This window comes from Chaetodon trifascialis, chromosome 10 (assembly GCF_039877785.1).
Source record: "Chaetodon trifascialis isolate fChaTrf1 chromosome 10, fChaTrf1.hap1, whole genome shotgun sequence".
NCBI classification, from domain to species: domain Eukaryota; kingdom Metazoa; phylum Chordata; class Actinopteri; order Chaetodontiformes; family Chaetodontidae; genus Chaetodon; species Chaetodon trifascialis.
This window is the reverse complement of record NC_092065.1, coordinates 27160055-27187684: the sequence shown is the minus strand read 5'-3', so window position 1 is coordinate 27187684 and position 27630 is coordinate 27160055. Positions and strand designations below refer to the sequence as shown.

Sequence of the window (27630 nt, the reverse complement as noted above, 5' to 3'; positions counted from 1 at the left end):
GTCCTGGGGAGTCATGGAAGGCTTGAGGTTGTTGATTGGTTGTTGTTGTCTCTCCTTGGGGTTTTCAACTTAAGTATCTAGGGATCTTGTTAACATGTGATGGTGCAGCATCAGCAGTAACGGTGAAGAGGGAGCTGAGCCATCATCTACTGCACCTTCCAACCTTCGCCTACGGGCATGAACTTAGAAAGCATCAGACCAGTAACTGAAATGAGTTTCCTCCACAGGAGCTCAGACATCCAGAGGGAGCTCAGAGTAGAGCAGCTGAGACTGTTCGGATGCTTTCTGGGCATGTCCAACTGGGAGGACCCCCCAGGGTAGACCCAGAACTCACTGGAGGGATTACATACTTCTTCTGGCCTGGAAACACCTGGGGACCCCCCAGGAGGAGGTGAAAACATTGCTGGGGAAAGGCATGTCTGTAATACCCTGCTGCCATTACAACAAACAGAAGTGCCATTATTGATGATGTAAAACACGATGAAAACCTTAGAACTGCTTTCAGAAACAGTTTTCAAACACCTCGGATCATCCAGTTCCCCGCGCTGTCCTGAATGAACACAGATCCATTGCAGTTTGAATGCTTTATTTCCTCTATGTATGCATACTGCAGTTAAGTAGCAAGAAGTAAAGGCAAACTAGAAAGGACTACAAAATACAACACATGGACCAATACATTTAGAAAACATTCAAAATGTTACAAAATGGGCTGTATTGGTCCTTCTATTGTTGTTCTTCAACTTGGATCTTTGTACAAATTGTCAAGATACGATATCACCATCACTTTGCACAATTTACAAGTGCCAGGGAGAGACTTCAAGAACCAGTTTCAAAGGGACAAACCACAGCAAACTGTCTCCACCAACACACCAGGAGTAGACCCAACCCCACCAGGGAGACTGAACTCCACCTTTGTGTCCCGCTCAGGGATAAAAAGAAATCAAATAAAAGTCGCAGGTGGCTTCTATTCTCCGATCATAGACCCTTCAGCCTCTGAAGGCAAAACAAAGTGAGAAAAAAGGATTTGTGTGGGAGGGAAGCAACTTTGGTAGTGAGTGAAAATATGTTTCGATATCTTTACATGTCAGGATAAATTTTATTTGACATGTTCATTTCTGTCCATGTATCTATGCTGCTGTGCTCCCTTTTTCCAATATTTACATCAAAAGCATCAAAAAAAAAGCATATTAATCAACAACAACTCAATCCATTCTCTCCATCTCTTTTCAAGCCCGAAGGGATAAACAAAAATCTAACTCCTTAGATCCACGAGCAGTAGTCCTTTCATCCACGTCAAACGACTGTGGCTGACAGTTTATCCAGTGCCAACAGGTGAGAGGGAAGTGTGCGTATGTGCTGGGGGATTGGGTCAAGGCTGTGGTGTCTCTCCAGATGCTACAAGCTGGCTGGTACACAGGCTAGCTAGCACCAGTGCCCTCCATCACCTGCTGGGCCTGCTTCTGTCCCATGCAGCACTGGGCTACTGACTGGAACAGCCTGACGAGAGAGAGAGAGGAGAGGCGGGATGTGAACACGCTGTGGAACAGCAGAGTTTACAGGTTAAAGAACGACGACTCAAACAGGACCTACTTTTCAATCTCAGGGGCACAATGCACAAAGTCGTGGCTCCAGAACTTGAAGGCAGGATTCTTGATCAGCTCGATGAAGGTTATGAGGAGACCCCACGGGTGAGGTCTGTTCACGATCAGCCTCTCCAACAGAACCCTGGAAGAGGAGGAGAAAGCTTTGACTAACTCCCTTCAAGTCGGTGGTGCTGAAATAAAGTCAATCAGATCAGACGTCATCTCACCTGGTGATCTGCTCCTGGATAGCCTCAGTGTTGGCTTCAGCAAACAGATAGAGCATGGTGCAGCTGAAGTAGTGGGTGTGGCTGTTGGGGTAGCGCAGCTGATTGGCGATTGCGTTCAGGAACAGGTAACGCCCTGAAAAGACGAAACAGCACAGACCTGATCAGAGCGGTGTGCCGACGCTGAAGACCTAAAATCTGGTTGGTAACACTAAAAACACACTATATGAAATTTTCCAACAGCTTCTCTCGTTTGGCTCTTTAGATGCAACAAACAGGACATTCGCCTTTCTTTTTTAGTGCTGACTGAGCTCGAGTAAAGCTTTGAATGGCCAAGCACTGAACTATCTGACAGAACCTGATGTGGTCTGTACGCTGCCACCCTACCCTCAGTATCCAGGTCCACGGCCAGATTCTGGAAGATGTCCATGTGTGCAGAGTGGGTGATAGTGCTCATGGAGGGTGTGCTGCCCTTGTTGTGGATGTGAGCAATTGCCTGTGTGCCCACATACAAGACTAGAGCGTTGATCAGCTGGATGTTGTAGCGGTTTCCTGGCTCATTCGACACCTTGGAGACAAAAAAACATGATAGATTAACAAAAAACTGCATTGTCCTTCATCCAAACATGATACTAATAATAAATTCAAATAGATGGACAATGGCCGTACCTGCAGGTTGCTGCGCAGCTCTGACAGGAAAGTGACTGGTGAGCGAGTCTTCAGATAGGAGTCCAGGTCCTTCTTGAACTGGGAAGGCATAACACCTGTGAAGTTGGTGAGGATTCGGGGAGCGATGTTGATCTCACTCAGCATGTCCACCTGCAACCAGGGTGTTCACAAAACACACATTTGTCAGAGTTCTGAGTTCAAACAAGGTTGAAGAAACCTTTCTGTACACTGTCAAATCAAAATGTCAAGAGGCGTGTGTGTGCGTGTGTGTGTGTGTGTGTGTGCATCTCTACCTTGAGATTAGGTGTGAACGGGTCAGGGAGTCTCATGTTGCGTGGAAAGGCACTGAGGATGAGGTTACGGAGCTGGATGCAGTTGGGTGGAATAACATCACAGAAGCCATAATGGTAGTCACACAGGAACTCTGGGAAGTCATGCAGCAGGACCAGGAGCACTCGCAGTGTGCCCTAAAACAGCCAATAATAATTAGTTTTAGGTTCTGTCATCCAGACATTTAAAATCAAACGCACACATCAATGAAACAACTGCCGTCTGGAACCATCTCATTCAGTTTGATTGTTGATAGGACAAGAAAAAGACTAAATGAAGTTTCAATGCAATGTTCAAACAACAGAAATGACAGAAACATGGGCTTGACTGGTGTCAAAGCCAGCTAACACAGGCAGCACTTATTCCTACAAGGACACAGAGGGAAAAAGAGAGAGCACCTTATAGAGGATTTGCATAGGTTTGTTGAGCTCGACATTCCTCAGGAATGGGGCCAGGTACTTGAAGAGATCAATCAGCAGCTGTGCATACATGGGCCAACCCTTCAAGACAACATCAGCATATGAAGCCAAGATTCAACATTCATTTGTGTGTTAATGACAGTGAATGTGTAAATGAAATAGTCTTGTCTATTCTTGCCTACCTTTTGCTGCGGCGTGTGTGCTAGCATCCTGGCAATAAAGATGCGATGGGAGATGAGTTCCAGCCAGGCGTAGACAAAGCCAGGTGCTTTGGTGGGTCTCAGGATGTGGAAGGTATTGCTGTGAATGAAAGGAAAGAGTGAGTCCAAAAGTGCAGCAATCACAGACGGACACAAACATTTAAAACATTTTCCTTTCAAGGACAGCGTCAGCAGTGGCATATACTCAAATGAAAACAGTACAAAGGCGATATATTTAATGTTTTTCCTCATCGACTTCATTTTTTAAATCAGCGTATCAGCGCTTATTTTGCCAATTCTGAATTTGATATTAGCAACATGTTTCATACAAGCTGGGACAGGGTGCACAATCCACAGGTCAACAGGCTAACTGGTAACAGGTGATCATATCATGATTGGGTAAGAAAGTGAAACTCGATGACTTTACAGGCTCGGGAACACTTTGTAAAACCACTGTTGGTAACACAGCCTCTCGATGTCTCACCAGAAGGCAGTGAGCGTCTGGAAGTTGATCGTCTCCAGGACATGTTCGGGGGCGTTGAGCTCCAGCAGCAGCATAATGAAAATGCGGTGGTACGGCAGCTGTTGGAATTCTGTCTGACGGACATCATGGTCCTGTATCAGCACCCCGACTACGATACCCAGCACCTATAAGAACAAAGGAGAACTCAGTCAGAACCAAGTCAACCAGCCCAGTTAAAGGCTGCCAGGAGTACCTGCAAAGGTGTTAGGCATTTATACTGTGCGCTGCGGTTGAGATTTAATAATTAAAGTTACACTTAGGCTTTCAAGTCATAATGAACGATTATGAGATGTTTTGACATAAAATGACAGTTATTGTAAGTCTTCATGTCACGTCCCAGGTTTATGGACTATTCTTTGTAAGTTAAGGTGGCCAATACGGCCCTTCAATCATGGTATATGTAATTCTATATCACATTTTATATCTTAATACATCACGGTGTTAAATAGTTTGAAATATTCATACTGTAGCATATTACATCACATTTGATTATTTTCTTTTATTCAGAGCTTCCATACAAACAAAACTGGCTCACATGAGACATCGCTTGCTTTCAAATGGAAGCATTAACGTGCCAAATGAAGACTTCAGAGATGCAAAAGAGGTCCATTATTACCACCACCTGTCACTCTCAGTAACTTGAAAACAGTCCTTCTGCAGCTGGTATCCATAGAATAAGCTGTGCACATTGTCCAGATTTCCACACATTTAGCACATTTTTCCAGACACCTTCTCACTTTCTGGAAATACCCTATTTGGTTTAGGCGAGGGGCAGAATTTCACTAACAACGAGCAAAACATACTTTTCTGCAAGACGTCTGGACTGCTCTTTCACAGGTGATCAATGTCATGTTGCTATACCTTGTTGAGGAGGTTGATTTTTGTGACCGTGTTGGTGGCCTCTCCGGAGTGTTTCACCAGCAGGGCTATGAGCCTAACAAACGCATCCAGGTTGTGGTAACACTTGGCTCTGATGATGGCTGCACTGGCTGCTGGGTTGTGCTGCTGTTCAGCCTGTGCCCGATAGCTTATCTCCACACACATTTCTGTGCACAGCCGGAAGAACCTCGTGATCAAGTCATCTGTCTTCAGTATGCCCTGCTGGTGCATCTAGAGGAAGAAGACAGGGAGGCTTAGGATCAACATGAGGAGCAAGGCTTGCATGATTTTTGACCATCTTAACTGATAAATGTTCACCTGGCCAACAAAGGCAGAGAAAGCTTTGGTGCTATCCCTGCCAGCAGCAGCTGAGTGATACAGGTTGACCCATTCCCTCAGAAGGTACTCTGCCTTCTCCCTCAGGCCTGGAGGGTCATCATATTCTGAAGCCTGTGAAATCCCAGAGTGCATCATGAAGTTGGGTCCCCCATGGGCCCGGTCAATCATAGCCTCATAGTTGGAGCGAACAACATCCATCAGCTGAGGAAGACTGGGAGGGAGGACAATGAGATGACAGAGAGTCAGTTGTAATCTCACTCATATTACCAAATTAGGCAAAAAGCGAAGGATTTAAGATTAGACATGGATTTCTAGGTGGACATGGATAAACAAATCAACTAATGAAAAACAAAAAGAAATAACACAGTTGCTTACCCCTCAGGTGCATTGGCTCTGGAGTGAGCACAGGTCCTCATTAAAGTCTCAATTGTGTGGAAGAGATCAGCCTCTGTGACATGGCTGACACTGCGTTCATCCACAAGCAGAAGCTTCACCAACTGCATGGCAAACGCCACTGCCATGTAGTGCAGACCATTTTCCATTGACTGGAAGAAAACAGAAATCAACATCAGCTAGCAAATGGCACTTGAAATTTTACCCGATTCACAAATCCACACCCAAAAACAAAGTATAAAATAAAGAAAATAAAAGAGTAAAATACTGTAAGTGGAAGCATGTAATGCGTACCTGTGCCAGATGCAGGTCATACTGCTGCATGTTCACCAGATGGTTCCTGATCAGAAGCTCCACTGCCTCCACGTTGTATTTGTACTCATCACGACATTCAATCAGACACCTGCAAACAAACGCTCATATTTTTAATCAGAAAACTACTGCAATACATCCGTATACAGCAGTACTTCACAGCTATGTGGTGACAACCTTTGGTCAGCTGAGCAGGGAAACAGAGGAAGAGAAGGATAAGCGATTAAAACGAAAGAAAATCCAGGTGCAGCTTAAGCAGCCTATTGAGATGCCAGCAAGACGAGCGCATCAGCTGGGACAGCGTGTACTACATGCTACAGTCTCACTGAGAAGAAGCAGCCACTGGAAATATCTGGGTCCGAATATGAGCTCCCAACAACTTCCTCACACTCACGAGTGGACTGAAAAGTGAGCTTCTCTGATGCTTTAGCATCAGATGTAATTCCAGTTGAGACTTTTGACCAAAGAAAGAGACGAGAACCACGGCATGTTCAAACTGGAATGATTGTTAAGCACTTTCGGTCCTCAATATCAAGCAAGTACCCAAATGTAAGTTGTTGTATTTGGTGTGTGTGTGTGGGGGGGGGGGGAATCAGTACATCCCTAATTCTTCAATTATCTAATCCAAAGCTCACCAATAAAGAGTTTATATCATTCAAAGCAGTGGGGGTAAAAGGAGTTCAAGACAGTAGTGAAAGGATAAACAATGATCTGAAATCGTATGTGTGTCTGACTCACCTGGTGATCTGCTTATTGCACCACTGTGGTCCATAGGCACGTCCATCCTGAAGGGCTTTAAGCACCAGCAGGTGGCACTCCCGGTAGCGGAGCAGCAAGTCTGCATCAGCCCCACTTGTAGCATCCAGAAGCCCCTCCACAGCCTGGAAAATAGAGAAAACCACTTGGTGAAACACAGGTTAGCATATATTAATCCTCAACCTTGCTTCTCTCACATCATTTCCTTAACTCCAACTATAAAAAGGACCTGCCCTACCTTCTGCAGCAGGCCAAGTGCGGCGATGCCATCCCTGGAGTTTCGAGCCAAGACCACAGCTTCCAACAGGCTGCGCAAAGCCTGGGTCAGGGGGTTCATGGCTAGGGCAGGGGGGATGGCGTGAAGATGCTGCTCCAAGTCTGCCATGCACTTATCGTAGATCTGAGCCACATCATCTGTGGCCCATGCCTGTTGCTGTTAACAGAAATACAGAGAAATGTAAGAATTAAGTTCCACAGGTTTAAAAGCAGCACACCTATCTGTGACACAAATGGCCTGACAACAAACAGAAAAATTACAACTAAATTCATCATGTTGGAAAATCTTTTTGCTGTTGGTCAGAATTAGCACAAACCAGAAAAAGGATTCATAATCACTTTTTTTTTTTTCTTTGTACTGTCTCACTTTTCAGCATTACCTTCTTCAGACTTTTTAGCTCTTAAGTTCAGTTTTGGGATCACACAAAAAACACTCACTTTCATGGGCTGAGCCAAAAAGCCAGTGGGTTGGGAGAGATCGTTACTGGGTAAGAAACCTGGAACATTCCTGGCAAACTCCTCGTAGACAGCAAGTTGCTTGGGATCCACCCCTCCCACCTACAATACACAAATTCATTTTTAAGTTAACAGAAATGGTATCCTCAAAGTGTACACAGCGTGAAACAGTGCTGGATAATGACTCATTGAAAAATCCAGTAACTGATTAGAGGTGTAACTAGCCTAGGTGTAACTGTTTTTTTTTTCTAATACATTACATTACTGCATGTTATGGTGATCTTACCTTCAGTCTGATCTGCTCAGGCATACGTTCAGCCTGGTAAGTCAGGACTACGGGATCACAATAACGACGGCCCTCTTGACGTGCATGCTTCCTCAGCTCAAACTCCTAAAAGAACAGAAACAAACTTAAGAAATTGCACACTACTGCCTTTCAGTGAAATACATTAAAACACAAAAAAAACACCCCAATGAAAATGACACTATTTACACTTGCTTAAGCCCCACACATCCTAGCAGAGCAGTCTACCTGTAAATAGGTATACCAGTTACCTCTTAATTAGTCATGGCAATAAAAATGTCAAGTGCATCAAGAGCAACATGCATACTTCTGAAGTAGTTGTACTTATTTGCACACAACAAAAAAACCTATATGGGATTATTGCAGCCATATCAATTTTTACATATTACAAGCGGAGGTGATACTTTTAACATTTAGTACAAAATACATTTATATTTCCAACTGCTGAGGTCGTCTTCTGAAAGTCTCACCGTGGCTAGTCTCTTGTCCATTTCAGGGCCAGCCTTCTCCACAGCTGTTTTCTGAATGAAGCAGCAAGCTAATTCACAGTTGTCTTGAGCAATCCTGGCTGCAGCCTCTTCCATCATTTCCCTCTGTTGGGGGGTTGGTGCCTGAGGGAATAAACACCCCGAGTTAAAAAAGCAGGAATGGTTCAAGGTATCAGACAAAAACAAAGGGGAGGACAAAATAGGAAAAGTATCTCTCTATGGTTTGTCTCTTTTTATCTTGTGGACCACAAGCAAGTATGGACACATGCCTACGTTCAGGGATTCAGCCTACCCTCAGTGCAGCTGCAAAGCTGTTCTTCAGGTTGGTGGCAATGCTCATGAGCAGTGGCTCCCGACAGGTGATCATGGCCATGCCAGCAGTCAGGTTTCTCATCATATGGTGGGCAGCCACACGCATGCGGGACTCCTCCGAATCCAGGGCAAAGTCCTTCCTGATGATCTGTTCACAGGTCGTCATGGCAATTTTGATAGAGCGGTCAACCACAGGGTGCACCAGCTCTTGGACAGCTCGCTCTACTGACTGGCGTACACACTGCTTCAACTGAGGATGCGCCTGTAGCAGAGGGATCTAAAGAAGAACAACAGGGGAGGCGTGAGAGAAAAATCAAGAAAGGAAAAAACACACACACACACAAAAAAAAAAACACAACAGAAAAAAAAAAAATTCAACAGATGCAAAAGAGAACGTATGTGTGTGTTTGTGTATTTAAGAGGACCTTTACTTACACTGCCATTTATATTGATGTGTGGAGCCAGGCCTGCCAAGGCATACACATTGATGTCATGGTAACTGAACTGTGGGGTGGGGGGCCCAGTGGTTGTGCAAGTGGTGGTGGTGGCAGCTGGTGTTGAGGGAGGAGCTGCAAATGGAACAAAGTCTCCTGTTGGTCACAAAATGCTCATTTGATTAAAATCACAAGAAAAAGCACAATATTCAGACAAAGAGAAAGCAAGCACATAGGCAGCAGAGACAAATACTAAAAAGATTACACAGGTGATAATATGTCAATCTTATTTCCAAAAAAAAAAACAAGTTTTAAAGGGTTTTAAACTTCATCCATCTGACATATCACTTATTTGGGAGGGCGGGTTTTAGTGGCATTGAGTAATAGAAGTTTGGACACATTGAAGTACAAGGTTTTTCTTTTTGTTTTTTGTTTTTTTGTATTTTTTGCAAACAGATGTTTGCAGATGACGGTTTCTGGGACTTATTATGGGACCACACCATGAAGCCTTACCGTAGTCCGAGTTTAATAAAAACCAATAATACAAGAGAAAGTGAATATTTTCATGTTTTCTGTAATGGTATATCTAGGTGTCCTCCAACAACAGGACAATCTAGAGAGAAATCTCTTTTTTCAATTTAGAGATATCTAAATCAAATCAGTATTTGGTGTGAACACCCTTTGCCTTCAAAACAGCATCAATTCTTCTCGGTGCACTTGCACACAGTTTCTGAAGGAACTCGGCTGGTAGGTTGTTCCAAACATCTTGGAGAACTAACCACAGATCTTCTGCAGAGTTAGGCTTCCTCAAATCCTTCTGCCTCTTCATGTAATCCCAGGCAGACTCAATGATCTGGGATGATCTCTGTGGCGGCCATACCAGCACTTCCAGGACTTCTTGTTCATATTTATGCTGAAGATAGTTCTTAATGACATTGGCTGTATGTTTGGGGTCATTGTCCAGCTGCAGAATAAATTTGGGGCCAATCATATGCCTCCCTGATGGTATCACATGATCGATAAGTATCCGCTTGTACTTCTCAGCACTGAGGACACCCTTAATACTGACCAAATCTCCAACATTTGCAGAAACGCAGCCCCAAACTTGCAAGAAACCTTCACCATGCTTCACTGCTGCCTGCAGACACTCATCGTACTGCTCTCCAGCCGTTTAACAAACTGCCTTGTGCTACAGCCAAATATTTAAAATTTTGACTGATCAGTCAGTTGTTTGTCTGATGTTTTTGTGCCTCCCATCGTGACTGTATCTTGAAATGGTTTGCGTTAATTGATTCATTCATCAATTGACAAAAATCGTTGCTGTAGTGTATAATATGAGTATAAACCTGAACATAGCTTTTGCGTCAATGGACGAGATGACAAAAAAATAAGTTATCTGTAAGGGGTTAAAAGCTAAACTGACAAACATATGTAACTTAAATTAAGGTTGTAGCTCAAATCTTTCTAAATTCAGATGCACAGTACTAAAGCAGCACCACAATAAAGAAAATATAGAGCATCCACCTGTGGTAGAAACAGGCAACATCTCCTCTGGAGGCTTTGCCTCTTTCTTTGGTGCAGAGAGCTGTTCCTCCAGGCTCTTCAGCTTCTCCTTGTCCTTCAGCAAATTTCCTGGTTTGAGCTCATTGATGTCCAGAGACAGGTTCTTACACAGAACTTCAATCTCAAACTTTAGGTTCAGCTGCAGTAAAGTAAAGAAGAATAATATGAGCAATATTTTCACAAATGTTCAGTTTAAGTAGCTGAAAGTGGAATGCTGGTTTGTGCCCATGACGGCAATGGGTTCACATGAATAGTTAATAAACCTGGCAGGGAATTTGGAAAGTGATAAATAATGATCAAATTGTGGACAATGATATGATCTGACAACGTTAGACATTGCTGTATTTAAGTCAGGAAGTTTAGTGAAATACATTACTATTTTGTGTCATGATTAGCTCATATCTGTTACCAAACCAGAACATGTTAAGCCGTAGCCTTTCTAAGTATGAGTTAGAAGGCCAGCACAGCCAAGATCTGCCTGAGGCAAAGCGGATACATAGGAAGAATAATACATTACCTTGAGGTCATGTTCCTGATGCAGCTCAGCAAGAACATTCATGATGGCCATGGTCCAGGGGTTCTGAGGTCTGAAGACCTAACACATCAGAGACACACACATCAAGTTAAAACCACTATGAAGAATCCAGAAGAACCTCAAACAGCAGAATCAGGGAAGTACAAATCACTTCTAGAAATGAGAAATACAGAGTTGTTATTTTTGTCTGAATGTGACAGCACGGTATCTTATACTGGTCAGTAGTATGAGGTACTGTCAATGACATGACAGTTCTTGGTCTACATGCATGTCACTCACCATGCTTCGTAAACTGGACTCCAACACTTTGGCCACAAAGGGAACCACATACAGAAGCTCCTGCTGGCCTTTCACGTAAGCTTCCAATAGCAGAGATTTCACTTCCAGATCCTCGGAAAAGGAGAGAAATATATGCAAGCTGACAAGAGACTCACCATGTAATTAAACAACAACACCTAAAAACATAACAAATTCTTACTGTATAAAGGATAGGCTTGTTTTTAGCCAGTGTAATCATGCCCAACCAGTGGCCCAGATTCTTCAGCAGTGAGCGATCAGAGAAATTGGCAGCTGCCTTGTCAGAAGTCAACAGAACCTAAAAGAAATTGAGACATGGGAGAGAAGTGTCAGTATTTCAAAAACCATGCAGAATTGATTTTAAAGCCCTCAAGTTAGCATCTTATCCCCTACTACTGTACCTTGATATTCCTGTAAGTCTCATTGAGGACCATCTTGACAAACTCTGGGTTCTTCAGAGTATCCAGAAAGTTGGAATAGAGACTGTGGAAGTTGGGCTCAATGCTGACACGCTTCATCACCAGGTACTGAGACACCCAGGGCATAAACTCCTCCTTCACAGTCTCTTTCAACTCCTCAACCTGAAGAAGGAAAATGTGGTTTTAGAGAAGCTTCTGTGATTCAGTAAGGCTCTTGAGTTATGTTTTGTCTATTGCACTTTACCTTCTGTGTCATGTTGGACTGAGAAAGGTTGTTGAAAATAAAAGCAATCTTCTCCTGGACATTCTCTGGAGGCTCGACAATCCTCTCAGTTTGATCAGTGGCCACCAGCAGGGTGTCAATGTTGGTTGTGTTTATGGAGGGCTGCAGGTAGAACGAGAACAATTACCTTTATAACAGGCAAGTTTGTAACAGTACATTCATTTTACGTGCAGAAAAACATATACCCAGTGGAGGGACTGACAAGGCATATCTTGAGGTGTTAAGATATCAACAAAGCCAAACTCACAGGAACATCCTTCTTGAAGCTGCTGGGTGTTGGTCTTGTGATGGTGGTGGTCTTGGCTGCTGTGGTTGTCGTCGTTGTGGTGGTGACTAGAGTGCTGGGCTGACCTGGCTGTGGAGCTTTGGGGGCACCAGGTTGCTGCGACTGTGCCTGGGCTTGGACATGTGCCAGTGCCAGACTGCCAGGGGTGGTGATGGAGCCTTGCATCTTCACCGGAGGGTCCCGTGACTGTTGGCCATACTCAATATACTGCACACACAGGATATTGAAAGGTGCAGAGCGAAATTTAATTCATCTGTATGTAAGATGCATTTTCTGTAGTCAAAGCTGGGACAAAATAAGACTTCAAAATGGTGAGGAAAGATAAATTAAGGAAACCTGATTACCTCTTGCAAATGGTGGGGAAATTGCAAGAAGTGGGCAATTGAAGCCAGGTGTTGACAATACTGAGGGTAGTCCTTTAGTCTAAAAATATGAGAGAATGTTAACATGATGCAAGATGACTTGTCATATTAATACTAATTTTACATAAAAAAACATTCCCGTACCTGTTTTTAAACCTATCTAGGGCAGCAATTCCAAAGTAATACATTTTTGATCCGTAGGGTTTTCTTAAGGCTTCAAGAACATATCGGAGGGCCAAGCCCAGGGCCATGTAAGTCACAAGACCCTTTTCGATAATGCCACCAAAAAGGCAGGCAGTGATGTGCAGCTCCTTGTCTGGATACTGTGGGAAGAATCGGTACTCCTCAAACAAGTTCCGAAGCATGCAATTGAACACCTCTCGCTCCCGCTTAATGGTTGAATCCTTGAACCTCTGCAGCATCTCCAGTACCTAGTGGGGGGGTGGGGGTGTGGGTGAAGAGGCAATAATGTAGAGGAAGAGAAGTTAATTTGAAGAGAAGAAACATTCCTGAGAATATGGACAAAGTACAACAGTTGCCTGAAACATTGTGTGAGTTTGATTTTCATTAGTTTGTGCTTTTTCCAGACACAAATGAATGGTGTCACTACATACTTCATCCACAGACATAGTTGGGTGAGGTGGGTGGTTGTAGATGCGCTGGAAGTAGCTGTTTGCTTCATCGTCTATCTCCTTACTAAAGTGCTGGTTTGCCTCGGGCCACACCTGAGAAAGGTCAGCTGGAACAAGTGTAGAGAGAGACATTTTTAACCATTACCAACATTTACTTCAATGATGTAATCCAAAACTGGTGGAACATGAGCCAAGTAATTAACCCATTGGTGAAAATCATTGTGCAATCAAGTGACACACCAGGAATCAAAAAGCACTCTAACTTATGTCAGGTTAGAGTCCTTTTTGATGCTCAAAAAGTAGACAAATTACACTCAAGTGGGGCTGTCAGCATACGCAGACAAGGAATGGAAGACTGGTCTGTATTTCCTCTATGCTAAAAAAAATTTAGACGTTTAGATGACATGAAATGAAAGAGAAAGTTAAATCATACTCCTATGTGTTTACAAGAGGTTTTAAACTGCACGAGTCTTAAAAGTTTTCGATGAAGACTAATGAAATTGTAAACTGTATTTGTGAGGCACTCTAAGGTGCATTACAAATAAGTTTGCGAATCGAGACAGTCATTGTGACTGCAGAGGAAATACAGTGCTGAGCAGCGCAGGGCGGGGCTCTCAGTCACACCACTACGACCACCACTTACAGGCCTTCATCTTACTCTGCTGAAAGGTAGGTGGGTTCAGGCCTGGTGTGCTCATCTTCCTGCTGGCAAAAGGGTCGGTGTTTACTGTTTGCATCCCCAGACTAGAGCCAATACCAGAGCCGATGCCTGAGCCCAAGGGACCTGCAAGTAACACAACATATTAATAATTTCCATGCACATAACTAACTAACCCTTTCTGAACTCCTACTGCTGCTATCCTTTGCCCTCTGAACTTGGTTCAGCTTAATATGTTTAATTATTCAGTAGCCATACAGGGTGAAAGCCAAATTTAAAATGTTTTCCAGCAGCTTTTTCTGAATTTCACAAGATGACAAACTAATAAAGTAAAGAATTTAATCCTAACATAGTTTGCGGAGACATACTGTACACACAAATTTCTGATTTGGCAACAGTGTATCCACAATGAATTGTTCCATTCTCATTTTTCACCCAATTAAAGGAGATCAAAGTCAAATGTTCTGATAGAGCAGAAGCTAACTGCTATGACTGATTTAGTGTGGACATAAGCCTTGCCTGTTGGTCTAATATTAAAATAATAAAATAGCATAGTACCAGAGTCCATACCAGGGAGCTGCGAGGACAGGCTGCCAATGCCCCCAAATGGTGTGCTGGGGTTAGGGTTGGAGAGTGGTGGAAAAGCTTTTGCTGGGGATTGGGGATTGCTGAAAGCTGAACTCAATGAGGTTGGGAAACCCTGCATGCTTTGAGTGTGGGAAGTGGCAGTGCCCCCCAGGTTCAAGGAGCCCATGCCAGACAGAGGATCCATCTACAGAAGAGCAAGAGAGAGAATGAGGCAGGGTCAAGACTACAGATCGGTTCTCTTGACACAAATTCTCTAACGTGAAAAGGCATTTTAAAGTTTTCCTGCAGATGCATGATGTTGTTTTCACATGACGATACCTGTACAGGAGAGATTGCATCCAGGCTGCTGGTGCTGGGGGCACGTCCCTTTGGCATCACCCCTGGGGGCGGCTGCCGGGCTTTATTCATTACATTGCTGCAGTTGGCAACCATGGTCAAGATTGTCTCTGACAGCTCCTGGGACACGCTTCTGAGAAAAAAAGTTAAACAAATCTTAAATCTTAAAAAAAGATAACACTGTGTGGAAGGGAGAGAATGTCTATAGCTTTAGTGTGATAAACAACACATTCTTAACATGATCAGTCTTATATGGTCAAAATACCATCACGTACAACTAAAGCTGGAATTCACTCTGAGCAAAACTGACAGACAATTAATTTAAAAAACAGGTAAACTAATTATTTAGAGATGGAGACTAAGCCAGATAGACCCTCACCCAGCACAGGACTGCAGGCAGGCCAGCATGGTGGCTAACGTCTCTGGGGGTAGCTGGGCGCTTTTGGGCTGTTCCTTATCTGGAGCCAGACCCCCCATAATGGATGGACAACGCCTCTTCAGAAATGTCACACACGCCTGGATAAAAGGTTCCTAACCAACACAAAACTCGTGTAAAATACAGTATTCTGAAGGCAGAATTCTCAAAACACAATGACAAACATCTGAGAATGACGGTACGTAAATGAATTGGAAGACTTACTCCATGCTCTCTGATTTTGTCAGTCAGCCATTTATCAAGTTTGAGGTATTCACGGCGAGAGGCAAGTGCAGCGAGGTCAATTACAAAGGCAAATGGAGTACCATTCAGCAACATCGAGAGAGACTGCAGGGGAAAAAACGAAACAAAAAACAAGCTGGCTTACTGACCTTCACAAAAATGTTAAATCTGTTCCAGATAAAGCTACGACCACCACAGGGCATATATGCCCCTGAATCCACCAATTTGTCTTATTTCAGTGTAATGTTGACTAAAAAAACAGTTAACAGTCATGGAAGGATATTATTCAATGCAACAGACTAGTGTGCCACAGTACTACTGCCTGGTTACTCTGCTTTAGCTTTAGGGTTTTAATTTCAGAGAAGTCCACATATCAGTGATAGTCTATTCTGACCAACCTTTAAGTCCTGGGCCACATCAAGGATGCGAGACAGTTTGGCCTGGTCGTACTGTTCCCCTCTCATGTACCACTCAGCCATTGAATGCATAATTAACTGACGAATGGAGGGAGACTGTCCCTGGAAAAATAACCACCAGGTTTTATAAGTACACGTTCTAAAAGAATATAATCAAGACAAAAACACAATACTTAATGGGAAACTAACCAAGACAGCAAATAATCTTCAAGGTACAGAAAGGTATATGAGACAAAAAAAAAACAAAAAAACAAGCTCTTGACTTCAAATCCGCAAGACAGTTTCTAACACCAACCTGTCCATGCCAGGCGTAGTGAAGGATAATGGCAGAGTTAGGGTGGTTGCCCAGAAAGATGGGCATTAGGGTAGAGATGAGCTCATGGCGCAGTGTGTGCCAGGAGGTGGAGATCTGCAGCAATGCCAGCACCAACATGTCTGGGCAGTGCTTGATTGGAAAACCAAACAGCTGCTTCACTTGCTCATACTGGCCAACCTCAGACAACCTCAGCAGACTTTCCACCAGGTCCAGACTTTTCCTGTGAGGAGACGGAAACAATCAGTCTAACACACTGTAGCACCACTACACAAAAGCATCAGGCCTGTAACCTCAAGAAAATCTACACTGATCCAAAGGCAGTCGGTCCGACTATGCCTCTGCTATAATATGCCGAGAGAAGCATATCCATACAATGCATGTTTGACAATAAAGTTTTTATCATCATGATATATTTGAGGAATGCACTCGGTAATGCACTGCTTGGCAGCTGAATGGCATGTGGAATAGGAAATAATTGCTGGCACTGTTAAAACAAGGTCTGTGTATTTCAGAACTATACCCAGTAAGGAGAAATAACCAACTGTTACACCCTTCAACATAATGGCCACACTCCATACCAGGTGGCAATCTCCCTGTTGTCGTCCTCTGGTGGGGCCTTAAGGATGTCAATGGCGACAGTATGGCAAGGGTAGTCAGCAAAGCAGAACACTTCTGGGCTCATCAAGGAGTGCTGAATGAAGGACAACTAAAAACAGAAAGAGAGCAGTCAGACATTTAAAGAGGGAATACAAAGCTACAATTACTACTGGGTACTGATCTTTCTTAATCTTTTAATTTCACTTCTGTTTGATAGCAACAACTTCATCCAATCAACTTTCCTACTTTGATTAAATACTCATGAAATCACATCGTCCTGATGGAGCAGGTATTGGTCAGTTACCTGTCCCTCAGCGTGTTTCCATGGCCGATAGATGAGATCAACAGGGAAGACCTCCATGCCTAGGCCCCTCTGAATGCCATACACCACTATATGCAGGCCTTTACTGTCCCGGATTATAAAACCTGGGTGGTCCAGCTCGTATGTCACCTCTTTGAAGTTCAGGTTGGGATTCTAGAGCAAAGACAAAAAAGACGAGTGAAAGCTCATTAGTTTTCGAAAATAACCCGGTGGCACCAAGCACAAAAAATGTCATTACTAGTGACGATGTTACATTGTTACAAGTATATGACAATCTTGAATCTTGAGATAATTGATGGTTCACTTACCACTTCTTTGACAACATCGATGAGAACCTCAACATTCCACGTGTGGGCCTGTGAGCCATCATTCTTATCTTTACCATCACTCCAGATACCACTTCCAGGAGCAGAGATGGACTGTAAGAGCAAAAAAAGAAAAAGAAAATTTAAGCTCTGACTGAAATGTTTAGAACCCTGTGAACTCAAAACAACATCACCCAACATTCTGAATATTAAAATTTATTGCATTAAATGATTGCAATATGACACAAGAGCAACTCTTTTCATATTACAAAGTCATTCATTAAGAAACTTTCAAGCTTTATGGAGCATTTTATTCTAATTTAGGCCATGATGATGACGGAGACACTGGGATTCATGAGTTTCTGCATTTGCTGGATCGCATGTAGTTTTAAATGAGGAAATCTGCAACTTTACTTTAAGGGCATAATGGCCAGTTCAAGACAGGCCACACCAAACACAGTGTTGTAGAAGGCGTATTATGGCCACACCCAGAGTTTCCACAGCACGGGCCATTTGGCTGAGGTGTAATTCCTACCCTGCAAAGTTATGATTTTACAGGCAGAACATTCACTGTATGTGCAAGTCTGAGCTGCTCTTCACAATCTTCATATTATAGAATTGTTGGTTTCTTTGTAGATAAAAGAGCTTGGTCTGTACCAGCTCTATATGGAAAGTGTCCTGAGACAACTTCTGTTGTGATTTGGCGCTATACAAATAAAATTGAATTGAATTGAATCATATGAACGTATTGCCAGCTAAAAGCTCTGATTAATCCACTGTAGAACAAAGACAAAGTTAACCAAGCAGATCCAGGTAACATAAAAATCAGTGAAAGTCTGTTCAAATTGATCCTACGCCTTTCATTATCTGTGGATATTTTTTAATGAAACTAAGTAAAACCCAGACTTCTGCCTGCAGTGCCCTTTGCATCAAATAAGCAAACTCACCTGTAGTGGGATGCCATCAGTTAGGCCAGAGTGGGTACGAGCCATCATGCCCAGGACCCGGGCTACCTGGCTGGCTGTCACCTCTCTCACTCCATACTGGAGGATTATGTTTCTGCACTCATCTAGACTGGAGAGGCAGACAGATAGTCAGTGTTGACTATGATCCATCACGTTTAAAAATTCACATATCAACAACAATCACAACGAATCCATATTAGTGACAGCACAGTCAAAACACTCATCAACTAGGCATACACTGAGCTTTTAGCTCTAATATTTTCCCCATTTTAACACGTCTGTTGTTGCAAAACATGTTACTACTACACCTCCACTTTAACTGCAAAACTGTGCAGTATGACAAAAGTTGTCTGAGATTTGTATTCAGTCTGTCAGTCAACTAATAGGCATCAGCACCTTCGCATCCAGTTTAGCACAGTCTGCAAATACCTTAAGTTGTCTCTGACATGATTACACTGATTTCACTGGATTTACATTAAAAAGGGTTCTGTAAACACAAGGTTGATTTTAAAAATATATTTGAGTGTAGTAGCTAGTTGTGGATGTAGCTTAAAAGAATTTAAAAATATATTCACCTTGCACAGAAGCCATAGCCAACTTCTTGCATGAATTCTGCAAGAGAACTCTCCATCATGGTCTTAGCTAACTCCCCCGAGTCTGGCAGAATCCTGTCCATGAGAATGTCCCGTTTTTCAGGGTACAGCAGTGGTGCGAGCACCACAGGGCAGCGCTCCTGAGGGAAATCTGAGACACAGCACACAATTAAATAAACAAATGTGGCACAAGATTGTACCCGTTCCACTCAGTCTGACAAAGCCTCATATTTTCAACTGTAGGTATTTGAGAAGCTTACGGATGTGACACAGATGTTGGTAACACATTTGCGTTTATCCCCCATACCTCGACAAAGTGTCTTCAGAAAGGCGTCAATCTGTTCTTGCCCCACCCCACTGGCCCCCTTCTGGCCAAACAGTAGATGGGAGAGCAGTAGGTGCAAGACCTCTATGGCAATGTCTTGGAAGCCACCTTCCTGGTTTCCTCCAAGATCCGCGTCAACGTATGACCGCAGGAGGTCTGGAAGTTTCTGCTTGATGAACTGCGCAGCTAAGAAACAGTCAGAAACACCTAATTAAGAAACCAGACTTGCTTATATTTACACTGTCCTTTGTACTGACAAACCACCCCCCCTAAAAACACAATGTCTTCTTTTTATAGTGGTCAACAATTATTTCAGGTCACACAAAAATTCAAATTTATGGTCAAATTGTTAGAAAATCCATACAGTCGATGGTGGAAATTAATACTGGACTGAGGGGGGAATAAAAACAGCAGTGGCTGCACTCACAGTAGGAGTCACAAAACCAGTTCGTACTCTACAGTAATCACTCTTTTGTTTTGTCTTTTTGAATCAGGAAAATCCTACATATTTAAGTCTCTCCTGTCATAATTCCCCATGAAAATAATTCCTGAGTTATTAGACCCTCCGGGTCAGCACGCTGTTTCCCCGCTGCATCTATGAGGTCCGCCCTCTCACTTGCTCTTCTTCTGATTCGCTGAATCGAGAGTTTATTTCAACCAAACCAGAGTTAGTGATGATTGTTGGAACACTGGGAGGACTAACCAAGAAGGTTTCGGTGAGTTTTATTTTGTTTTTGTCATGTTTGAATGAGCTTTGCAATGATAAAATCACAGTTTTTTGAATGGTGTCTGGTGGCTTTTGTGAGAGCAATAGAACAGCTGTTTCTGGGGAAACAAAAGAAGGTATCTCTGTGAGGATCCTTTCCATAATGTTGTCCAATGTTGTCAGTTACAAAAACAAACACTTCTAGTGGACATAAATTGACAGTGCACAACACCCGGAGGGATTAAATTGCAGCATGTTTTGTGGCTGCCGGCTGCTGCGCTCTCATTCAATACTGAAAAAACCTAAAAAGTTATTGTCTGCATTAGTCACTTGGACACAAAAAGATGGGAAAATAGGGTCCACAATCAGATAATAATTGACCTAAATTACTCTCATTTGTCCAGGACATAGAAGTCTTAACTGAAAATTAAATTTAGGTCGAGCTGTAACAAGCACAGAATTCAACACGGTAGAGGACATTATTTATTTTATAATGTGCAAGTATGCAGATCTCTTAAAAAACATTTATATTGAAATAAAATAAAAGTAGCATGGCTCTCATTGTATTGGTTTCCAAATTGCGCAAAAATAAGATATTCAAATTGTTCAAACCTGTGAGTTTGTTTCTTTTAGGGAAAATTTGAATGTAATTTTTGGTAAAGGAGAATGCCAACTACTATTCTTGAAATGCAATTAAATGTACAAACCAAGCTTACCAATAAGTAACATTAATTTTTTCATCTTCACTTTCGCCACAAACACACTTCCGGCCTGTACAGACTGAACGTTCGTCCAGATTGTGAATTTCAAATCTTGCTTCAATCAAGGACAAATGATCAGTTATTACATACTTTAGTCGAAACAGTGCTTAAACTGTTCATGATGCTTACCAGTGACACTGACAAAGTTTATTCCAGTTTCTCCTTTGAATAAGTGCAGATTGCGGACATTCACTGTGGACACTAACTACTTTTGACGCATTATTTTTTTGATTTCGTTAGGGTTCTGTTGAATTACTAATGCATAGGTTATTTCTATGACCAAAAAACAAAACACTATTAGAGATGTAAGATAAAAGAAGATATTTGGCGGTATGTGTAAAACTCAAGACATTTTTCAGCACATCCATGCTGTTCGACTGCTTCATTTCCTAAAATCTTTTGTTCCATGGTGATAGTCTGCAAATGCAACATCCAACATGGACTGAACATATCATTCACCCGTATTCCATGGGTGACAGCTTGTATTTGATTTCTCTCCCCCACCCCCAGTCGATTGTACAGATGTTTACACAACTCGAATATAAAGTCAAATCTAGAGTATTTGTTGACAGCCCTAGTTTCAGATCTTGTTTGCGACAGGTTTAAATATGTCAGACTCCAATTACAATTACTTACCAAAACCACGAAGGTCTGCGTTGCAGGAGTTGAGCAAAGCAAGACCAAATATCACCTGGGAAATAAATGAAATACATTCAAATGTCAAATGTCTGACTCTTGTGTGACAGTCTGTATTTTGTATTACATGGTTCAGAATTACTTCCGTCGCACAGGTGGCTTACCTCTTGGACCTTGCTGAGCTTAAGAACTTTACTCAGCTGAGTGAATACGTGGGCTGATGGCTTCAAACTCTGAAAGACAGTTTCACCTTCAAAGCACCTTCATAAAGATTATATATTCACAGTAATTTTTCTATTCATACCAATCTGCAAAATGTCCCTACATGTATGGGTGTCTGAGTTGAGGTCTCAGTTACATCCTGATATGTCAACTGAGAGTCAGTTCCTTTTTGTAAAGAGGTAGAAATGATAAATGTAGGTGTTTGATTTGGCTAATTGTAACCTCTGACAATTGAAATTTAAGACTCTACATGCACTTGCAAACTATATTTTCTTTCTTGCTCCAGTAGTATGTCTTCAGTCCACTCAGAAGTTTTCTATCAACAAGGGTGATAAACATTCAAGCCAGCACAGCAATAATATCCAAAATCCGGCATCTTACCTTCTGGTAGTGCAGGGGATTGTCAATGGCGTAACACAGAGTAGAGATAAAGTTTGGCTTGGATATCAGCGACACACACTCCTGGATCAGAAATTGTGTCTTAGAGGAGATGAGAAGAAGAGAGTAGGGAGAACAGAGGCAGGACATGCATTAGGCATACGTCTACTCGGTCATGAAAATGATACCATAATTGCTGCAGTGTTTTTCCTATGTTGACTGCTTTTAGCATAGTGGTGCATAATTCTCTAGTTTCTGAAATAAGACAAAAAGAAAAAGTTATGCACATCTGTGGATTGTGACTGATTGTCAGCATTGACTAAAAGATTTCAGCTGCTCAACAGTTTGCGTCTCATTTGTCGTATTTTACGTTTCATAAGACGCCAAACATTTTCCATGGGCAACAAGCTGGGCATACAGGCAGGTCAGTTTCACACCATTCTCAGTGAAGATATAATTTTCAAAAAACAATGAAATTTCTCAGTTTCAACATTTGATACGTTGTCTTTGTGCTATTTTCAATTAAATTTGGGGTTTCAATGTTTTGCAAATCCACAAATATTCTGTACCTATTTATGTTTTGCAACTTTTGGGGAAATGGGGCTTTAATGAAAAGCATGGAATTTGGGAACAAATAAAACAGAAAAAGGAAAAAAATATAAATGGGTTTCATAGGGCCCTAGACAAACACCAACAGTTGCCATTTTTTAAATATTTCACAGAGTTTAAAAGTGCACACTGTGCACTGAAATCCAAGGAAATCACTTGATTGCCAAGTTGTGACTTGTGCATGTTCAATATATCAGATCTTGTCTGAGACCTGTATTCCAATAACATGGTGACTGTTTTTCTTTTTTTACTGCATTACTATGGCTGGATTAATGCGCATTATAGAATTTGGTCAAACTCCATGATCGGTGCTTAACAAATCGGAAAGTGAAGGCAGAAATTGTATAAAGTTTCTCTGTACTCTGTGATAGCTAGATAATCCACAGGTATATTGTGCACTGATGGAAAATGTGTCACTTTGATTAATAAAGGAAAAAATACAACCAAGCAAACAAACTTTGCCTATATTGCAGGCGCTGGTGCAATAACTCACAGGCACACTTGTAGTCTCTGGCATATTTTGCTGGCAAAAGGAAAGAATATCATTAAATCTATCTGTACTGAGTGTAAGGGGTCTCTTGACTTGTAGTGCACTCTATGGCATGTTATCTCATTAAATAAGCTCTTGAATTTAAGCAACAGTTGAGATTCTTGAAAACACATAGCTGCTTTTTTAATCACCCATATCACTCGAGTCCAACAGGCCAGCACCTCTCATCACCTGAAAAGCTCGACTATATGCTATGTACATACAGGACATCCTGTCTCTGTTAGCCATTTACAGCTACAAGCCGATATTTCTCCCTGGATCTCCATAGTTCATGTTGGGTAAAGCTGTCCATTGTCAATATAAGGTTAAAAAAAAAAGAAAAAAAAAAAAAAAAAAAGTTGCAACACTGCAAGGATCAGTGTCTCATACTCTTTTACTTCTCAACAGTAACTTATTTTCCAGAAATCAGTGCTTATTCTTAATTGCTTGAACATTATGTTACTGCATTTTCTGTCACCTGGCTGGCTGCATATCCTAGGAAATTGGACACCCTTAAATAGATCCAGGACATCAAGGTGTTTCTTATCAAAAATTACCTGGTGAAAGTCCTTGCCACTGCTTTTACCATCGCCACTGAAATCCACATGGGAGAAGAGACAGCGTAGTAGATGCCTGTCTGCCTCAGGACCGTGACGATTAACAATCTGAGAGAGCACGAGAACATCAAACATCAGTACATTACGTGGACACAAGCGGACATGATAAGACACTTCACATAATTTCAAGACCTCCATTGACAGATTTCTTTTAAGTGCTTGATGCCTTTGCTACCACTTACATGCTGTATTTCTTGCTGGCTGGCTCTGTAATTTTTCTTTGTTAAATTGTCCACCAAATAGCTGATTTGAGACAAAGCCAGCGAGAGCGAGTCAAGATTCATTGCTGGTTGGGGCGGAAGCAGGCGGCCGAGCACGGCGCAAAATCACCATTATTCCCCTTTAGTCACTTCAGTGATAGGTTACTTCTGCTCCCCCCCCCCAAAAGGTGTGAAAATGTTGGCTTCCAAATGAGTTTTCCAATCAGTGGCTCCTGCTGCTTGGTAGAGTCCTTCAGTTTAAAATCAGGTGCAGCATCTGTAATGAAGAACAACAGAGTCATTTTAAATGTGCAGAAAATGTTTTGCAGTAAGAACAAGATAAACAAAAGAATGAATTCCTTTAGGAGGTGCACTAAACTTGGAGTGCTGTAGTGGTACAGTCGCAAAGGATAATATTTACAATCCACTGACAACACAAATTTTGTGACAGGCTTTGAGGCCTGTGTGCTTAACACGCCCAAATGTGCAGCGAAATATGTTTTATGGTCTGATGTTGGAGCATCTGTTTGCTATGTAAGTCCCAAACTACCGCCAATATGAGTTTAGGCTATGTTATTTGTACGCTGTCTTCGCAGAGCTGCTGTTTTATTATATAAACTTGCCGGGCCAATAGCTTGTACTAGGCCTCGACTATGCCCAACTGTCGGGCACACAGGTTCAAAGCTAGTTAAGCTGCACACAGAAGTAACCAACTTCTGCCTTTACAATAATACACAATGACCCTCGCAACTTTAACAATCACCACAAACGTACGCAGCATTAAAAGTAAGTAACCAGGAACTGCACGTGGTTAATGGGCAAAAACACTTAGATTCACCGACTCAAACAAAGAGCAAGCTAATGCAAGTTAGCAAATCTACAAACTCTATAAACTACATGCCACTGAGCGGAATCAAAAATTTGGCAAGACGTCTTAAAGATATGTTACGTTACGGTAGTTAATTGATTTAAAACAACTGGGGACCTCACTCTTGTAGCAAGTGAGGCAACCTAACAACGTAAGTTAAAATCGCCATGACGCTGGTAAACACTTGCTAGGCAGAAGTTTCAGTAAACGTTGGCCAACATGTTAACTAATATTTAATAAAACTTAGCCACAATAATTATAATGCACTATCGTTTAACAAGTCATGCTTTCGGCCTTTCTAACATATACACTGTTCACATCAGCATAACCTACCTGTGGTCTTTATCTACGTTACCATTAACCTCTGTGAAATATTACCAACTCCCTGTAGGCTACGGGCCAATGCTATCACGTTAGCATTTACGTGACGCTAACGTTTGCAACACGAGCCCGTTTCAAGCGCGTGTATGAACCGGCAAAAACACATTTTTTAGTAATTTTAAACGACTTACTAACTACCTATCCGGTTAATGGGGCTTCGAAACCGTTAAACATACCCTGATCAGTAGCCCGAAGGCCGCGAGTATTGCGGATGGGTTTTGCGCGATCGTGCCAGCTAACGTTAGCATAACCTTGTTAACGTTAGCTCATTCGTACGGGCTGGGACTAATCTATGGAATCGCTAACGGTGTAGCTAGTTGCAAACACTAACTATCTTGTAATGAGGCGTAACCCTTACAGCTAGCCGATGTCCATGTCGTGTCTACCAACAATTTCACAATATAGTTACATATAACTACATAGGACTAACAAGAGACGTTGCTGAATTGAGGAATTATTAGTTTCTTGATGGCACCAATATGACAGCTGCTTTTCAGCTAATACACCTTCACCGCGGTGGTAGCTAAAGTCCATTCTCTGTATTGATATCTTTAATTGTGTGTTCTATATAAATCTATCGTCGGCTGTTTCCCAAATATAGTATCAATCTCACCGTGCTCCCAAGAAAGTAATTCAAATGTTCATGCCTTCTTGTTTCCTTCAACAAACTTAGCGAAATGGAAGGATCGTTGTGCCTCCAGTTCAGTTTGATTTTCAAAATAAAATGGCGACTGTCACCGCCGTGGCGCGCTCACGAGACGGATGCATGAGTTTATCCGCGCGACACAAACGCAAGGTGCTCTCCAGTGGACACCTGGTTATTCAATTACCATATTGTACTCAATTTATGTGGAAAATGAACCATGTTTTTGTTGTTTCTTCTCATGCACACAAGATGAACGAGTATTTTGTGTCATACTGACGGAAACCGGGTCAACATAAAATGGAAACCACAGGAGCATCTGTGTTTTCTTAAATCAAGTCTTAACTAAGGGTTTAAGGGTCATTCCATCAATTTTACACTCGATTCTCAGAGTACTCTTGCTAGGAGGACGTTGAGCTTCTCAAAACAGTTGAATGCTATTTCTTAGCATGTGGCACTAAGTGCCGTTGTATGCAGGGTGTGGGAGTTGACCAGGATGTTTTTATTTTGACCATAATCTGTGTTTTTGCAAGTTTCCCAACTGTATGGAAGAGTAAGACAAATTAACTTGGAATACCACACATGTTGAAAAAATATAATGTTTTTATTCATGCAGGATCTTTTTGCATTTACATGAATCAGGGGTGACTGTTAGAGGCAATACAATTAATTACATACCAATGCAGTTTAAATGACGAACAAGGGACTGCTAAAAGATGGAATCTAGACAATTCAAACATGGTAAAGCAATTTCTCTTGTCTTACATGTTGCATCTATTCATTGAAAGGCACATTATAAATGGACAATAAACAGATCCTGATATTCTCCCTCAGTTGTTTTCATCAGTTCCTCTTAAACAAAGCACAAAAAGACCCTTTAAATTGCAGAGATATGAACACCTTGGTGTTGGTGTTTAACTCACACAATCATTAGCAAGAGTGAGGGAGCAGCTTCTGGTACTAAACGGGCAGAAATGATCTCTTTCCTTTATGCATAATGTTGCAAACTCACATTAAGCTAAGGCAAACGGGGATGGGATTTAGTACTTGTAATGTCACATGGTCCCAGCTTTCTCTTTGGACATAGGACTGCATTCTGCACTGCTCTTCTTGGCATATGCCAGACACTGTCCTCTCTTAAACAGCAAAGGCATCCACTTCTGGCTTGACAGCATCTGAAAGGACAATCGGGTTGGCTGCCCTCATGGCCTCATAGGTAGATTTTGAACTCTATATCGTAAAAGAAAAGTTAATGTTATTCTGGTGACAGTATTTTTTTAATCATTGAGTGTAAAAGCAAGATAACAAAAAAAATTGAGAAGAAAGAATTGAATATGCTTACTGTATAGGACTAGTGTTTTATTTCCATTATCTGCAAGAAGATGATACCCAGAGGCATCCAGGTATTGCAGCAAGGTTATGTCTATGAGCAGACCTCAAAGACCAAAAAACAGTGACAGCAAGAGCAGCGTATGACATGCCACAGGTCTCCAACTGGAATCAAACCAGGGAAGCTGCAGTTATATGTGCCTTCACAGAAGGATGCCAAACTAATTATAAACCATTACCCAAGCCTTGGCCACACTAAATAAGGTACAGGAGCTACAACCAGAGATAGTAGTTCTGAATAATTTTGAAAGAGTCAGGCCTGATCTGAGGTAAGGTCAGCACTCCATCACTGTCCAGCCATCAACAAGGTGGTGATGAAGAGCACCTTGTTTCCACCA

General features: G+C 42.1%; 1 protein-coding gene across 10 annotated transcripts; it reads right to left on the bottom strand.

The window, feature by feature from the left end:
* Positions 1-569: 569 nt before the first annotated feature.
* On the bottom strand, positions 570-25989 carry cnot1 (CCR4-NOT transcription complex, subunit 1). 10 transcript variants are annotated; one of them, XM_070971493.1, is made up of 49 exons: positions 25874-25989; positions 23994-24288; positions 23752-23859; positions 22060-22158; positions 21621-21689; positions 21457-21511; positions 19336-19539; positions 19011-19179; positions 18418-18544; positions 17474-17584; positions 17148-17318; positions 16825-16952; positions 16226-16466; positions 15913-16032; positions 15497-15619; positions 15236-15387; positions 14839-14989; positions 14491-14704; positions 13918-14058; positions 13257-13381; positions 12787-13073; positions 12625-12703; positions 12242-12487; positions 11956-12096; positions 11694-11873; positions 11474-11590; positions 11275-11385; positions 10978-11055; positions 10422-10599; positions 8899-9053; positions 8444-8740; positions 8134-8274; positions 7646-7750; positions 7342-7461; positions 6866-7060; positions 6610-6752; positions 5854-5962; positions 5542-5711; positions 5146-5377; positions 4810-5058; positions 3910-4073; positions 3408-3525; positions 3205-3306; positions 2770-2943; positions 2477-2626; positions 2195-2375; positions 1811-1943; positions 1591-1725; positions 570-1497 (listed from the first exon to the last, which is right to left on the bottom strand). In XM_070971493.1, exons 2-49 carry the CDS (start codon positions 24093-24095, stop codon positions 1419-1421), a joined length of 7179 nt encoding a protein of 2392 aa, XP_070827594.1. In that variant the 5' UTR covers positions 24096-24288; positions 25874-25989; the 3' UTR covers positions 570-1418. The 10 variants fall into 10 exon arrangements, with proteins under 10 accessions (XP_070827594.1, XP_070827598.1, XP_070827592.1 ...); XM_070971497.1 differs by having other exon boundaries at positions 8899-9032; XM_070971491.1 differs by having other exon boundaries at positions 12242-12497; positions 12626-12703.
* Between the last annotated feature and the right edge of the window lie 1641 nt (positions 25990-27630).

Excerpts from the sequence above, each read along its gene's own strand:
- cnot1 (XM_070971491.1), bottom strand. The coding sequence starts at position 24,095 with ATGAATCTTGACTCGCTCTCGCTGGCTTTGTCTCAAATCAGCTATTTG. Across the intron at positions 21,690-22,059 it reads ATCCCCTGCACTACCAGAAG|AGTTTGAAGCCATCAGCCCA; the intron begins GTAAGATGCCGG and ends ACTGTCTTTCAG. Across the intron at positions 5,378-5,541 it reads AGAGCCAATGCACCTGAGGG|TCTTCCTCAGCTGATGGATG; the intron begins GTAAGCAACTGT and ends CCTCCCTCCCAG.